Raw genomic sequence first — 13325 nt, 5'->3', positions numbered from 1 at the left:
GTTTTCTTCAAGGCAAGAGACAAAGAGAGGCGGTTTGCCTTTGCCCACCTCTGCATAGTGACCATGGACTTAAGTACTAACCAAGATTTGATCCTGTTCAGCTCCTGCGATCTGAAGAGATTTGGCCAGCCAGGTCAGAGCATAGTGTCATTATTTCGCTATAGCAACATAGCTACCACTTAAAAAAGAAAAGCTGGTAGCAAAAGAGAAGGGGTAAATTGCAAGTGGAAGGTGAAATTGCATCCAAATCTATATTCTCTGTCACCGCAGCAACTGCTTCTGCATTCACATACACCAGGCTGTCTCAAAGAGGGTTTCTTGAATGGATGAGAGTTAATTAATTTTTTATATATTTTTTTTTAAATGGCCAATGATGAGCCTGGAAGGGGTGGGAATGAGAGGGGTCCCAGTATGCAGCTAGCATATTCTGCACGATCATGCCATTTCAGGGGTTTCTCAATGGTAAAGAAGTTGAGAAAGGCGGACATACACGATGGGGAATCATTGCAGCGTGGAGGAAACCTAGGATGTACAGCACTTGCCAGGCAATACCTTCCCCCCCTCCCCCCATGGCATTGACATTTCCCCTTTGCCCATCTTATTTTCACCTCCTCAATGACAGGCAATACGAAGCATCGCTCGACGGCAGCCTGGTAAGCCAAGAAGTAATGCTCAAGCGACAGGAAGAGGAAATGATGCATCTGCAGGCTAAAATAGCCCTCCGGCAATCTCGGCTGAGCCTCTATCCTGGAGAGATGGTGAAGACGCCCATTCTGGATATGCCCAGAGATCCCCTAAGAGAAATTGCCTTGGAAACAGCCATGACCCAAAGGAAACTAAGGGTAACATTCAGACCGATTTAGGCAGCCGTGCCGTCATTACCTGAATCTCTTCTCCTCCTCCTCCTCCTCTGTTCTACCCCACTAAAGAACACCTGTCTGAAAACCATTTGCCTTAAAGTGTTTGGCTGCAGGTTTGTAATTTGTACATGCTGGTATGAACATCTGCTTGTATTTGATGGAGATTGATGACCATTCCCAATTACGACCGTGTCTCGCTTTTCTGCAAATTCCGGCTTTGCACCCTGTGTTCGAAAGAGCCCCATGTCTTGTTTTCAAAAGGCCTCCCAGTTGGTCGGCGCCCTTATCAGCAGCCCTGGGGCTTGTCTCTTTAAAATGTCATCCTCGTTGACTTGCCGTGTACTTTTAGGAGGAGGCCTGCGTGTCCCAACAGCAACAGAAACAATTAGGCAAAACAGGTTGGGAGGACTACCTGTTTTGAGGCAAGCCGGCCACAGCCATTGTGGTGGCAGACAGCAGACTTCCCTTAAGTACACTTTTGCAACTTATCCCTGTGAGAAACGCTCGCAGTCAATGTGATGCATTGAACAAACAGGTGTTATTTCCCTTTCTTCCTTGCCAGATCCTTTTATCTTTCACAAGGAGGCTCAGAACAGTGAACCCGTAGAGAGCTTCTGGGGCCAAAGCAGCTGATCCATACCATGCTGATGCTATACAGCAGGAAGCTGAGGTTGGGTGGAGCTCTGGTGGCCCCAGAAGGGCTGTCGAGCTTCCTTGAGAGGGTCAAACCCTGACAAAAGGTTGGGAGTGGCAGAAGGAAGAGGGGGGGGGGGTACGTGTCAGGCCATACCTTCTTTAAAAGCGGCAGGGGAGGGACTGCTTAGGAGGCGTTAGACTGTGTAAGGGGTAGTCAAACTGCGGCCCTCCAGATGTCCATGGACTACAATTCCCATGAGCCCCTGCCAGCGAATGCAGAAAGGAGTTGTTCCCCTCTCCTCCACATGCAGCCAGATGGGTGACTTTGGGCTAGTCACAGTCCTCTTAGGGCCATTCTCACAGAGTAGTTCTCTTAGAGCTCCCTCAACTCCACCCACCTCACAGGGTGTCTGTTTTGGGGAGAGGAAGGGAGAGGTGTTGGTAAGCCGCTTTGGGACTCCTACAGGTAGTGAATTTGAATGATAAGAATTAGGGTTGGGCACTCCGGCATCCGAAGCGCCCAACCCTATAATATTGATTAAGGAGCAAGTCACTGAAGTAAGCTGAGTCTTCTCACGATGAGTGTGAAAATCTGGACCTCATTCTATCTGCGGGATTTTTATACAATAAAAACAAGAGAGTGAACTTTTTGTTGTTGTTTCAAGAGACTTTAACACACAGCTTCATTGCCGCTCTTCTGTTTCATCTTCATCCTCGTGGGTTTGGCTAGTCATTTCTGGATCCCCCAGTTGGGGACTGGCAAGTGTATTCTGTGTGTGTTTCAAAGAGTGTTTTTGCTGCACGAAAAAAGGTAAATCTCAGAAACGGTGATGGAAAGGGGGGAAAAGATGCCTTTATTATTCTTTCATCGCTGCATGATTCATTGAGTCAACAGATTTATCAGTAGTGAACCAAACAGGGGAACAAAAGCACCCAGGTCATGAATCGTTGGATCGACTGAAAATAATTTGGTTACTATTATAAGAGATCGCACAGTGGCTGCTTTTGCTGCCTCCGCGTTTGTTTATCCGTACATACACGCATACATATGGATGAATATAATGAATTGATGGGTATGGGCGTAGGATAAATTAGTGCCACTAATTTATTCTCAATTAGGGGAGGCAGAAACCAGATTTTTAGTTACAGAATGTGGCCTTTAACCATATATTTGGAAACTCATGGAAGAAATGTAATCTCTGCTTATTAATTACATTTGGTCTTCGCTGCAAATAACTGAATTAAGCTGCATTACATTGCAAAATAAAGAAAGCTGCATGGTAGTGAGGGAAGAATTTGAATGGGTTGGTGTTTCTGTTGTTATAATGGATGCTTTTGTGTATCGTGGGGGGAGGGGGAAGCTGTCCGCTTTCCTCTCCCATGAGGCATCCTGTGAACATCCTGACTGCTGCTGCAAGTCTTTTGTTGCTTGAACACGAAACACTAATGCGGACATCTGTGATTTGCAGAATTTCTTTGGTCCTGAATTTGTGAAAACAACCATTGAGCCATTCACCTCCCTGGACCTGCCAAAGTCAATTCTGGTAAGTTCCTGACTTAATTAATGTGCTTTTAGTCCTAACAATATATTTGAATGGTGGGCTGTATGTGCAGCTCCTCTAACTTGTTAACCTTTGCAGTCTCCTTCTCAGCGTTTGTCTTCTCTACATGCCCAATGACTCTGAATGTCATTGGCTGACCTGCTGTGATGTCATAGTGGAATCTTTCAGAGAGGGTCCTCCTAGGTACCGTTGTTTTAGGTTCTTTGATATCACGGGGACAAGGGGCGCCTTAGGACTTGGAATTCTAAATTCCATGGGCGATAGTGATTTTTATTGCAAAACTGGGTGGTGAAATGGTCCTCAAGTCATCGCTGACTTATGGCAGCCTGTAGGGTTTTCACAGCAAGAAACATTCAGAGATTGCCATTACCTGCCTCTGGATAGCAGCCCTGAACTTCCTTGGCGATCTCGTTTGTTAGTCGTTAAGGTGCTCCTGGACTCTTGCTGTTTTGTAGAGCTAATGCTTCATAGCTTCCAAGATCAGACTAGCCTGAGCCATCCAGGCTAGGAACTGAAAAATCACTGCGTAGCTTTTTAAAAAGTTGCTTTGATTCATTGTTAGTTGTCTCCCATTTTTGTAGAGCTAGCCAGGCTCCATAAATGTTAAAAAGAGATTATAAGATTAACAAGACAATATTTGTTGCTTACTTTATGGCAGTGGTTCTCAACCTTCCCAATGCCACGACACTTTAATACAGTTCCTCATGTTGTGGTGACCCCCAACCATAAAATTATGCAAGGGTTCTTTCGCATAAATTAAACCAAAATTGACCAATGCTGTGAAGATCCATTGTTCATAATTGTATATAAATTGGTTCTAAATTGGCGGGCGCCTTCAGGAGGAGCAGCAACAGTGCCCCCCCCCCCACCGGCCAAGCTGCTTACCCTGCCGCGACCCCTGTAAAAGGGTTGTTTGACCCCCAAAGCGATCCTGAACCCCAGGTTGAGAACCACTGCTTTATAGAGACCTTAGAATCATAGAATAATAAAGTTGGAAGGGACCTCCTGGATCATCTAGTCCACCCCCCTGCACCATGCAGGATACTCACAACCCTCTCGCTCATCCGCTATAACCTGCCACCCCCCTTGAGCCTTCACAGAATCAGCCTCTCCGTCCGATGGCTCTCCAGCCTCTGCTTAAAAATCTCCGAAGATGGAGAACCCTTGGCATGTTGCTCTGGGGATGACTGAGATTCAGTGGCAGGTTACCTCCTTCCCCTGCAGGGGTCTCAGGTTCTGTCCTCTTTATCTCCAATAAAAGAGCGTCAGGTGTGAAAGATTCCGCTCTGAGATTCAAGAGAGTTGCTGTTTGCCAGGGCCGACAACACAGAGCTTGATAGGCCAATGCCTTAATTTGGAATAGCGGGAGGTCCGTGTGTTAACGGACAGCGCTTCCTCTTTTGAAACACAGAACAAGAAAGGGAAGAGCGAAGAGAGCCGTCGGAAAGTGAACATCTTGCTTCTCACTGGCCAGAGGTTGGAGATGACCTGCGACACCAAGACGATATGCAAGGATGTGTTTGATATGGTGGTGGCCCACGTTGGCTTAGTGGAGCACCACTTGTTTGGCTTGGCTTCTTTAAGAGGTGAGAGTGCGGGTGCAATTCACACGTGGGCTGTCACTGAAGAAGAAGAGCTGGGCTTTTTGTACTCTGCTTTTTCACTACCCAAAGGGGATCTCAAAGCAGCTTACAATCACCATCCCTTCCTCTCCCTACAGCAGACACCCTGTGAGGGAGGTGGGGCTGAGAGAGCCCTGACAGAACTGCTCTGTGAGAACAGGTCTAAGAGAACTGGGACTAGCCCGAGGTCAGCCAGTTGGCTGCCTGTGGAGGAGGGGGAATCCAACCTGGTCCTCCAGATTAGAGTCTGCTGCTTTTTAACTGCTTCTCCATACTGCACACCACTGGTGTGAATGAGACCATTTGCAAATCGGTCATCGCGGAGAGAAATTACACCTTGCTTTCAGTGCAGGGGATTCATTCAGCACGGGCTGGGTAGTTTAAAGATCTGCATGCAGGTCTGAACCAGCTCTTGTGATGTTTTTGAAATTATTTTTTATTATGATGATATATGATTTATTTTATTTTATTTATTTATTATATTTATATATTGCCCTCCGCAAAGGCTCGGGACGGTTTATAGGGAACAGGACAAAGATACAGATAACATATGGTAACAGGTGATAATAGTAATAACGTTAAAGGTAAAGGTAAAGGTATCCCCTGTGCAAGCACCGGGTCATGTCTGACCCTTGGGGTGACGCCCTCTAGCGTTTTCTTGGCAGACTCAATACGGGGTGGTTTGCCAGTGCCTTCCCCGGTCATTACCGTTTACCCCCCAGCAGCAAGCTGGGTACTCATTTTACCGACCTCGGAAGGATGGAAGGCTGAGTCAACCTTGAGCCGGCTGCTGGGATCAAACTCCCAGCCTCATGGTCAGAGCTTCAGACAGCATGTCTGCCGCTTACCACTATGCGCCACAACATTATAACAACAATAACCTTAACATGATCACAACAATAACATTAGAAAATGGCGGAAGTGCAAAAGAGCCTCAGCTCAACTCTTATTGATGATTACGAGAAATGCAAAAGGCCAAAAAACCATTAATTACAACATAGAAAACGAGACCCTTCCAAAAATATAAGACGGCTGGGATGATAATGGTCATTTTATATATAAGAACATGTTGCTTTTTTGCTGTTAAGTCTCAGCTGACGCATGGGGACTAGGCTTACGCACTTTGGCACGCTTTGCTCCCCCCTTCAGTTGTCTCCCTCGTGGGCTCAGGTGTTTGATTTTCAGGGCTTTGTGTCCTTTGGGTCTCCCACATTTAATGAGGACGGTTAAGGGCCACGTACAGGAAATGGCTGCCCATTGGATATAAATGATGGGGAAACCCAACTGCAGCTCAGCGCAATAAATCACCTGATCGATGGGTGCTTTATTAATTATCTCCCCCTCCTCTTCATGGCAGAAAATGAATTTTTCTTCATCGATCCAGAATTAAAACTAACAAAAGTCGCTCCTGAGGGATGGAAAGAGGAGCCGAAGAAAAAGAGCAAGAACGCCGTCAACTTCACCTTGTTCTTCCGCATTAAGTTCTTTGTGGATGATAGCAGCTTGATACAGTGAGTGCCGGACATTTTGCTTTCCGTGACGGGCGTTTTTATTATTTTATTGTAAACCACCGCGAGTCTTTGAGAGCGGCGGTATATAAATCAAAGAATAAATGAAATAAATAAATAAGCTGCCTTTTGCTATTGGCCCAACAAGCCTGAACTGTCTATTGACTGGAGTGGCTGCCTGGGGCTGCCTGGTCCTTTTTAACTGGAGATGCTGGGGATTGAACCGGGGACTTTCTGCATGCCAAGCAGAAGGGTCTCCTCCTGAGCCACAGCTCCTTGTCCTCTTTCCATGAGCCAGGGCTGTTTCTTAGGGCTAAGACGCACTTCATATTTTATCATTTATGGGCCCTCCAATGGCTCCTGGTAAGGACCCGTTCTGGATCATTTGAAGTTTCAGGATCAGTCTCAAAGGCAGCCTGTTGTAAATCGAGTCTTGGATGCTCCCACGAGGTGGTAATTTTCTGTAAAGCTCTTCTTGCTGCTCACATGGAGAGGCACTTGCATCAGTAACAATGCTTCTACATAGCAATTTTCCGCACATGTTCCTTGCCTTACCCACCCACCCACCCCACTTCTGCGCTGTCATCTCTACCCGCCATTGCAGGAATAATTCCAGCTTTAAAAAAAAGTTGGTAATTTTTACATTGCTATGGTGCTGTGGAAATTACCGATTTTTAAACCGTCTCCACACAAATCTCAGATGACAGGCGGAATCACAGGGGCCTAGAACAAGGGAAAACCTGTGTGGGCCTGGCCTGAATAAATCTTCATTTCCCAGTCCACGGTTGTGCAAAAGCATTTGGGCTGCAGCCTTAAAAAAAAAAAAAAAAGATCTTCCTAAAACTGGAAAAATTGCAGCCAACCAGGAAGTCCCTCTCCGCACCATTCAATGTTTCACTAAAGTGACCATGCAGGAAATGTAGCAAGTACTCCGTTACTACCAAGTGTTATTAAATGGCAGGGAAGCCAGTTTTAGTGAAAACAGAACTATTGCCGTGCTTAATCCATGTGTAATTGCTGTCTCCACACCGCATATCCATTCTTGTGCTTTGCTCTTTTTCCCCAGACATACCCTGACATGTCATCAGTATTACCTGCAGTTAAGGAAAGATCTCCTGGAAGAGAGGATGCACTGTGACGACGAGACGGCCTTGTTGCTAGCATCGCTGGCCCTCCAGGCTGAATATGGAGATTACCAAGCAGAGGTAAGGGTGGCATTTAGTGCGAGACCTCCGGTTCCGTTTCTCCACATCGGCCTCTTTGGAAGCTCAGCAGGTCATAGAATCATCGAGTTGGAAGGGATCTCCTGGGTCATCTAGCCCAACCCCCTGCACTATGCAAGACACTCACAATGTGTGTAGCTCACCCCTTCCTGTTTTAGTCTCAACAATTTTGAGATGCTGGCCCAATATCACGGGCTTCTTGGCGGAGTGGTGGATTATAACCTGGGCCTCTCTGCGCTCCATCTACCGCACCACTGAGGCTTGCTGGGATCAGATGTAGGCAAGATACAAGGCTGGCTAGATCCCTCCTGTGTTTGCCATGTCCAGTAATGGCCCCAGCATAGCCATGGGGAGGGCCAGAAGGCAGCAATACGCCAGGCTTTCTGCCCATGAGCATTGTAGCCCACCCTGAGATCCATTGTCCTCATGCCATTTATTTTACCTCGATGCTTCTCCCCACAGGTGCATGGCCTGTCTTATTTCAGACTGGAGCACTACTTACCCCCGAGAGTGATGGAAAACCTGGACCTGTCCCATGTCAAAGAAGAACTGCCGAAACTGCACAGCTCTTACGTCGGCGCTTCTGAAAAAGAAGCGGAGTTGGAATTCCTGAAGGTTAATACGGATAGCTCCGTGCAATGTCCATGTGCTTTCTCCAGTGTGTCCCACTAATGCTAACACCCGGAGACATTGGGGTTGGAGCCAGGAGTGGGCGGGATATAGGGAAGCATAATGCTATGGAGTCCATTCTTCAAAGCAGTCACATTCCTTTGGCTATAGAGCCAGTTTGGTGCAGTGGTTAGGAGTGTGGACTTCTAATCTGGCATGCCGGGTTTGAATCTGCACTCCCCCACATGCAGCCAGCTGGGTGACCTTGGGCTCGCCACGGCACAGATAAAACTGTTCTGACCGGGCAGTGATATCAGGGCTCTCTCAGCCTCACCCACCTCACAGGGTGTCTGTTGTGGGGAGAGGAATGGGAAGGCGACTGTAAGCCACTTTGAGCCTCCTTCGGGTAGGGAAAAGCGGCATATAAAAACCAACTCTTCTTCTTCTTCTTCTTCTTCTTCTTCATCTAGCAGCCCAGATAGTCCAGCTTATCCTGGGCTTGCTGGCCTTGGCCAGTCAGACGCCCTGCTGGGGAAAAGCCGTACAGCTCTGATTGTATTCATGTTTTTTGGTCTTTTTATAAACGCTAAACTAAGATTGTTTATTCATTTTCTCTTTAGCTTTATATGTCATGCAGATGCATCTCTCTCTCTCTCTCTAGATTTGCCAGAGACTAACGGAATACGGGGTTCACTTTCATCGTGTGTTGCCGGAGAAGAAATCTCAGACTGGAATCCTGTTGGGTGTCTGCCCTAAAGGAGTTCTGATTTTTGAAGTTCACAATGGTGCCCGGACTCCTGTCCTTCGCTTCCCGTGGAGAGAAACCAAGAAAATATCATTTAGTGTATGTCGGTAACATTTGCCATTAACGGAAAGATTGCACAGGTTTTTCCAACTCTTGACACCCACGTCCCCTGAGTTGAGTAACGCACATTCTTTGAAATACACTCGGGCCAAAAGCAAAGGACAGGACAGGACAGGACAAGATGCTCCATGCAGAAAGTGCTTTTAGTGAAGAAATCCAGGTGGCTTGAGGAGTAAGCCAAGCTGCACCGTACAAGAGAACCAGAAGTGGAGATCAAGGCGAAACTTGAGAGTTGCTGACAAAATATTCTTTCTGGGTGTCAGGGAAATTTTCATACACTGTAAACAGATCCACACATCCAGAAATGAGATCTGCAGCAATCCTCATGGGACCACTGCATTTCAAAAGGTGGATGGGAGGGATTGCATGACTGATCCACACCCACCTACTCCCCATTTTAAAAGCACCTTGCCTGAGGAAAGCTAGCATGTCAGGGATCTATCCTAGCCTTCTCCCTGAGTAACTACTTTTCTACATTGTAAGACTTTTGGTTTTTTTTTCAATACAAAAAGCTTTCAAACACACAAGAACATAACAAGAGTCCTTCTTGATCAGACCAGTGAGGGTCCATCTAGTCCAGCATCCTCTCTCACACAGGGCATAAAGACCAAGACCTTCCCCTGATGTTGCCCTCGTGGCTCTTGGATTCAGAGGTTTCATGTCTCTGAATGTGGAGGTTCCCCTGTTGTTATTTCAATTAGAGTGAGGTATGCAAGAGAGACTCCGGGGAATGGTGGAGGACAGGAAGGCCTGGAGGATCATTGTCCATGGGGTCGCGATGGGTCGGACACGACTTCGCACCTAACAACAACGACATGCAAGAGAGATGGACACAAGCCTTTGAATTGGGGTATTGTTACTAAGCTCTGACCTGGGTAGCCTGATCTCATCCGATCTTGGCTGCTAAGCAGGGTCAGCCATGGTTAGTGCTTGGATGAGAGACCACAAAGCAGGCAATGGTGAACCAAGCCTTGTAAACCTTGCGGGGCCACCAAGATTCAGCTAGGTCTGATGGCCCTTCCCATCATCCATTGTTACTAAGTTCTTTCTGATTTCATGTGCTGAATAGTGAAAAGGGGAATGTTTTTGGTTTATATGCACTAGATGAGTTCCAATCTCATTTATCAAATTAGTTTTATAGGAATCATCCATGCGTCGCTAGATCATAAAGGTCCCTCTGATCCATTGTAGGGCCTTACCCATATTAGGGATATTGCTTAGAGCAGGGGTGGTCAACCTGTGGTCCTCCAGATGTCCATGGACTACAATTCCCATGAGCCCCTGCCAGCATTTGCTGGCAGGGGCTCATGGGAATTGTAGTCCATGGACATCTGGAGGACCACAGGTTGACTACCCCTGGGTTAGAGTGTTATTCCCCCCAAGCTGGAAAGCTAGCTAGTCGAGTTTGGTTTTTTTTTAAATGCTCTCTATGGTTTTCACATTGCAGAAGAGGAAAGTCACTCTGCAGAACACCTCCGATGGAATCAAGCATGCGTTCCAAACGGACACGAGCAAGACCTGTCAGTACCTGCTGCAGCTGTGCTCTTCCCAGCATAAATTCCAGCTGCAGATGAGAGCCAGGCAAAGTAACCAGGATACTCAGGAGATCGGTAAGCCCGGACAGACGGTCGACACTTCTCCTTCCACGCGTTGCTCTACGGCAGGGCATCCAGCCTCTTGGGGCCTGTGGGCTCCTTCGGAATTCTGACCCAAGGTGGGTGGCATGATCACAAAATGGCTGCCCCAGGAGGCAGGGCCAGCCACTCAATGCCAGAGAGTGAAAATGGCACCTACAAGGTAGGACAAGAGCCAGCTTAGAATCATAGAATAACAGAGTTGGAAGGGACCTCCTGGGTCATCTAGTCCAACCTCTGCACTATGCACCCCCTTGAGCCTTCACAGAATCAGCCTCTCCGTCAGATGGCTCTCCAGCCTCTGTTTAAAAATCTCCAAAGATGGAGAACCCACCACCTCCCGAGGAAGCCTGGTCTAATGAGATACCGCTCTAACTGTCAGGAACTTCTTCCGGATATTTAGATGGAATTTCTTTTGAATTAATTTAACTCATTGGATGGATGCAGCCAGCTGGGTGACCTTGGGCTAGTCACAGTCCTGTTAGACCCAGTTTCCTATTCCCCTTGACCGTGAAGCACACTGGATGACCTTTCAGAACGTTCCCCTGAGCCAAATGGCATGTTATGTTGGATCTGGGGTGAGTCATCTTCCCAGCTACATAGAAGCCGCAGAGGAATAGCCTAACTTGGCTCAGAATGACAACATGGCAGGAGGAAGGGTTCCTGCCTTCCCACCTCCGCTGTGTTTCTGTGCAGATACTACACGGAGGTGAGTTATTTTGCTACTCCGTGTTCATATCGATCTCATGTGGAGCAGCAAAATTATTCATTTTGATGATAGAAACGTTGCTGGTGCAATGAATTATTTGTAGGTTTCACGAACACACGAAACTTCCTTGGTACCGAATCAACTTGCTGGGTACCGATGACATCCGAGTCAGCATGGTTTACTCAGACTGACTGCGTCTCACCGGAGCCTCAGGGCTGAGGTTTTCCACCTTACCTGCAACCTGTTCTTTAGTGGAGATGGCAGGAATTGAACCTGGGCCTTTCTGTATACCCAGCAGATGCTCTGCCATGGAGCCACTCCACCTCCTCTTCCACTCTCTTTATAATTTGCATGAACCAATCTCCTTTGCTTGCAGAAAGAGCGTCATTTAGGAGCCTCAACCTCCACACGGACTCCGTGAAAGGATTTAACGTGGGCCGGGCCATTAGCACAGGCAGCCTGGCCAGCAACACCCTGAGCCGCCTGGCTGTCCGGCCATTGTCCGTTCAAGCCGAAATCCTGAAGAGGTTGTCCTGCTCCGAGTTGTCCCTCTTCCAGACCCCCCAGGGTTGCTCCAGAGACAAGAACGAGAAGCAGTCATGGGAAGAAAGACCCAAGATCATGAGCAAATCCTTCCACGATTTAAGCCAGAGTCAGATCTCGGTCAGCCCTTTCCGGAAAAACGCCGTTGGAGCCTCCGACATTTCTTCACAAAGGGTGGAAGAATTAATGGGGAAAATCTTCCAACCAGTGCCAAAAACTGAGGCCGAATCAGGGTCTGGAGCTGCAAAGCTGAATAAGTAAGAATCTTTCTTATGGTCTCACTAAGGGCGCATTTCCAGGTTGCAGTGCCCATCACTAAGCCACACAAACAGCACCTCCCAGGGCAGGTTATTAATCCGTAGGGTTGCTGTAAGTCGGAATGACTTGACGGCACTTAATACACATACACCGTTGATCCAAAATGAAGCAGAATTCCATTTGAGCTTTTTATTGGTAAAGATGGCTGGATGGAGTCACTGAAGCAGTCGGTGCAAACTTAAATGGACTCCGGGGAATGGTAGAGGACAGGAAGGCCTGGAGGATCATGGTCCATGGGGTCACGATGGGTTGGACACGACTTCGCACCTAACAACAACATTGGTAAAGAACTAGAAGCTCTGGAGCGTTCTACCTTAGCTCAATGCACATGTGCTCCTGACCGTGCCAGTGGTCATTTCCACAGGGACCACTGTGTTTAAGCAAGTGCAGAATTGCAGTGTTCCATTTTCATCCCATCATACTAAAATCTCCTTGTGACCAGGTATTTCACATGGATTCCCCTGTGCTCTGTTTCTGTGTCAAATAGAATGAACTATTCCATGTCACGTGTATTTCCACCAGTGTATGTTCTAGTATGGCGTCCCCCAGGCTTTTGAGCCCCTGAGGACCTCTGGAGTTTTTAGGCAAGGTGAAGGGTGCAAACACAACACAGCTGCCCAGAGAGGCTGAGCCAGACACAGGCAGAAAGAAAGCTCCAGCTCAGGGGTGCAGAAGGGTAATTTTGCACAGGGAGAGAGGAGCTGGAGACAGAACAAAAGCAACACTGTGGTGACAGCAGAAATATTTTTAAAAATATGCGCAGCCGATCAGATATCCAGTGGCCAGTCAGATGTCCTACTGGGGGAAAGCCCTACCTGGCCCCACGCTCTCTCTAAAAATACTTAGTGGGCACCGGGAAAGGTGCTGTCAGGCATTATGGCACCCATGGGCGCCCTGTTGGGGACCCTTGTTCTAGCACAAAGCAGCATGCCTTTTTGTACCAGCTTTCATTCGTGCATCATATTTTTATTTATACCATTATCCCTTTTTCCCCCTTTGTGTCCTCCTGCTTTCTCCTTCTCCACCTCTTTTCTCCAACCACTCTTTAGTTCACAGCCTCATGCAGGTTTAAATGCCAGCCTAGAAAGAAAGAAAAATGAATCGGACTCATCCTCCATCGAAGATACTGGCCAAGCCTATGTTTTAGGTCAGCACTGTTTGATTCAGTTTCTTTTTTGTTAAAAAAAAATGACTACAGTAAAAATTTCCTATTTACACCTCGTTCTCTCCGAGTTT

At 47.4% G+C, this 13325-nt stretch overlaps 1 protein-coding gene across 5 annotated transcripts in view; it reads left to right on the top strand.

The window, feature by feature from the left end:
• PTPN13 (protein tyrosine phosphatase non-receptor type 13) overlaps window positions 1-13325 on the top strand; it is a 149868-nt gene that overhangs the window by 94945 nt on the left and 41598 nt on the right. For all 5 annotated transcript variants that reach the window (XM_077300969.1, XM_077300966.1, XM_077300970.1 and 2 more), the window contains exons 10-19: window positions 623-842; window positions 2966-3040; window positions 4470-4644; window positions 6038-6191; window positions 7255-7393; window positions 7874-8026; window positions 8682-8864; window positions 10333-10495; window positions 11605-12028; window positions 13139-13236. In XM_077300969.1, coding sequence (XP_077157084.1) covers window positions 623-842; window positions 2966-3040; window positions 4470-4644; window positions 6038-6191; window positions 7255-7393; window positions 7874-8026; window positions 8682-8864; window positions 10333-10495; window positions 11605-12028; window positions 13139-13236 — 1784 coding nt within the window. The remainder of the gene's footprint in view (window positions 1-622; window positions 843-2965; window positions 3041-4469; window positions 4645-6037; window positions 6192-7254; window positions 7394-7873; window positions 8027-8681; window positions 8865-10332; window positions 10496-11604; window positions 12029-13138; window positions 13237-13325) is intronic.

This window comes from Paroedura picta, chromosome 10 (assembly GCF_049243985.1).
Source record: "Paroedura picta isolate Pp20150507F chromosome 10, Ppicta_v3.0, whole genome shotgun sequence".
In the NCBI taxonomy this organism is placed as follows: domain Eukaryota; kingdom Metazoa; phylum Chordata; class Lepidosauria; order Squamata; family Gekkonidae; genus Paroedura; species Paroedura picta.
This window is presented reverse-complemented; position numbering and strand designations above follow the sequence as displayed.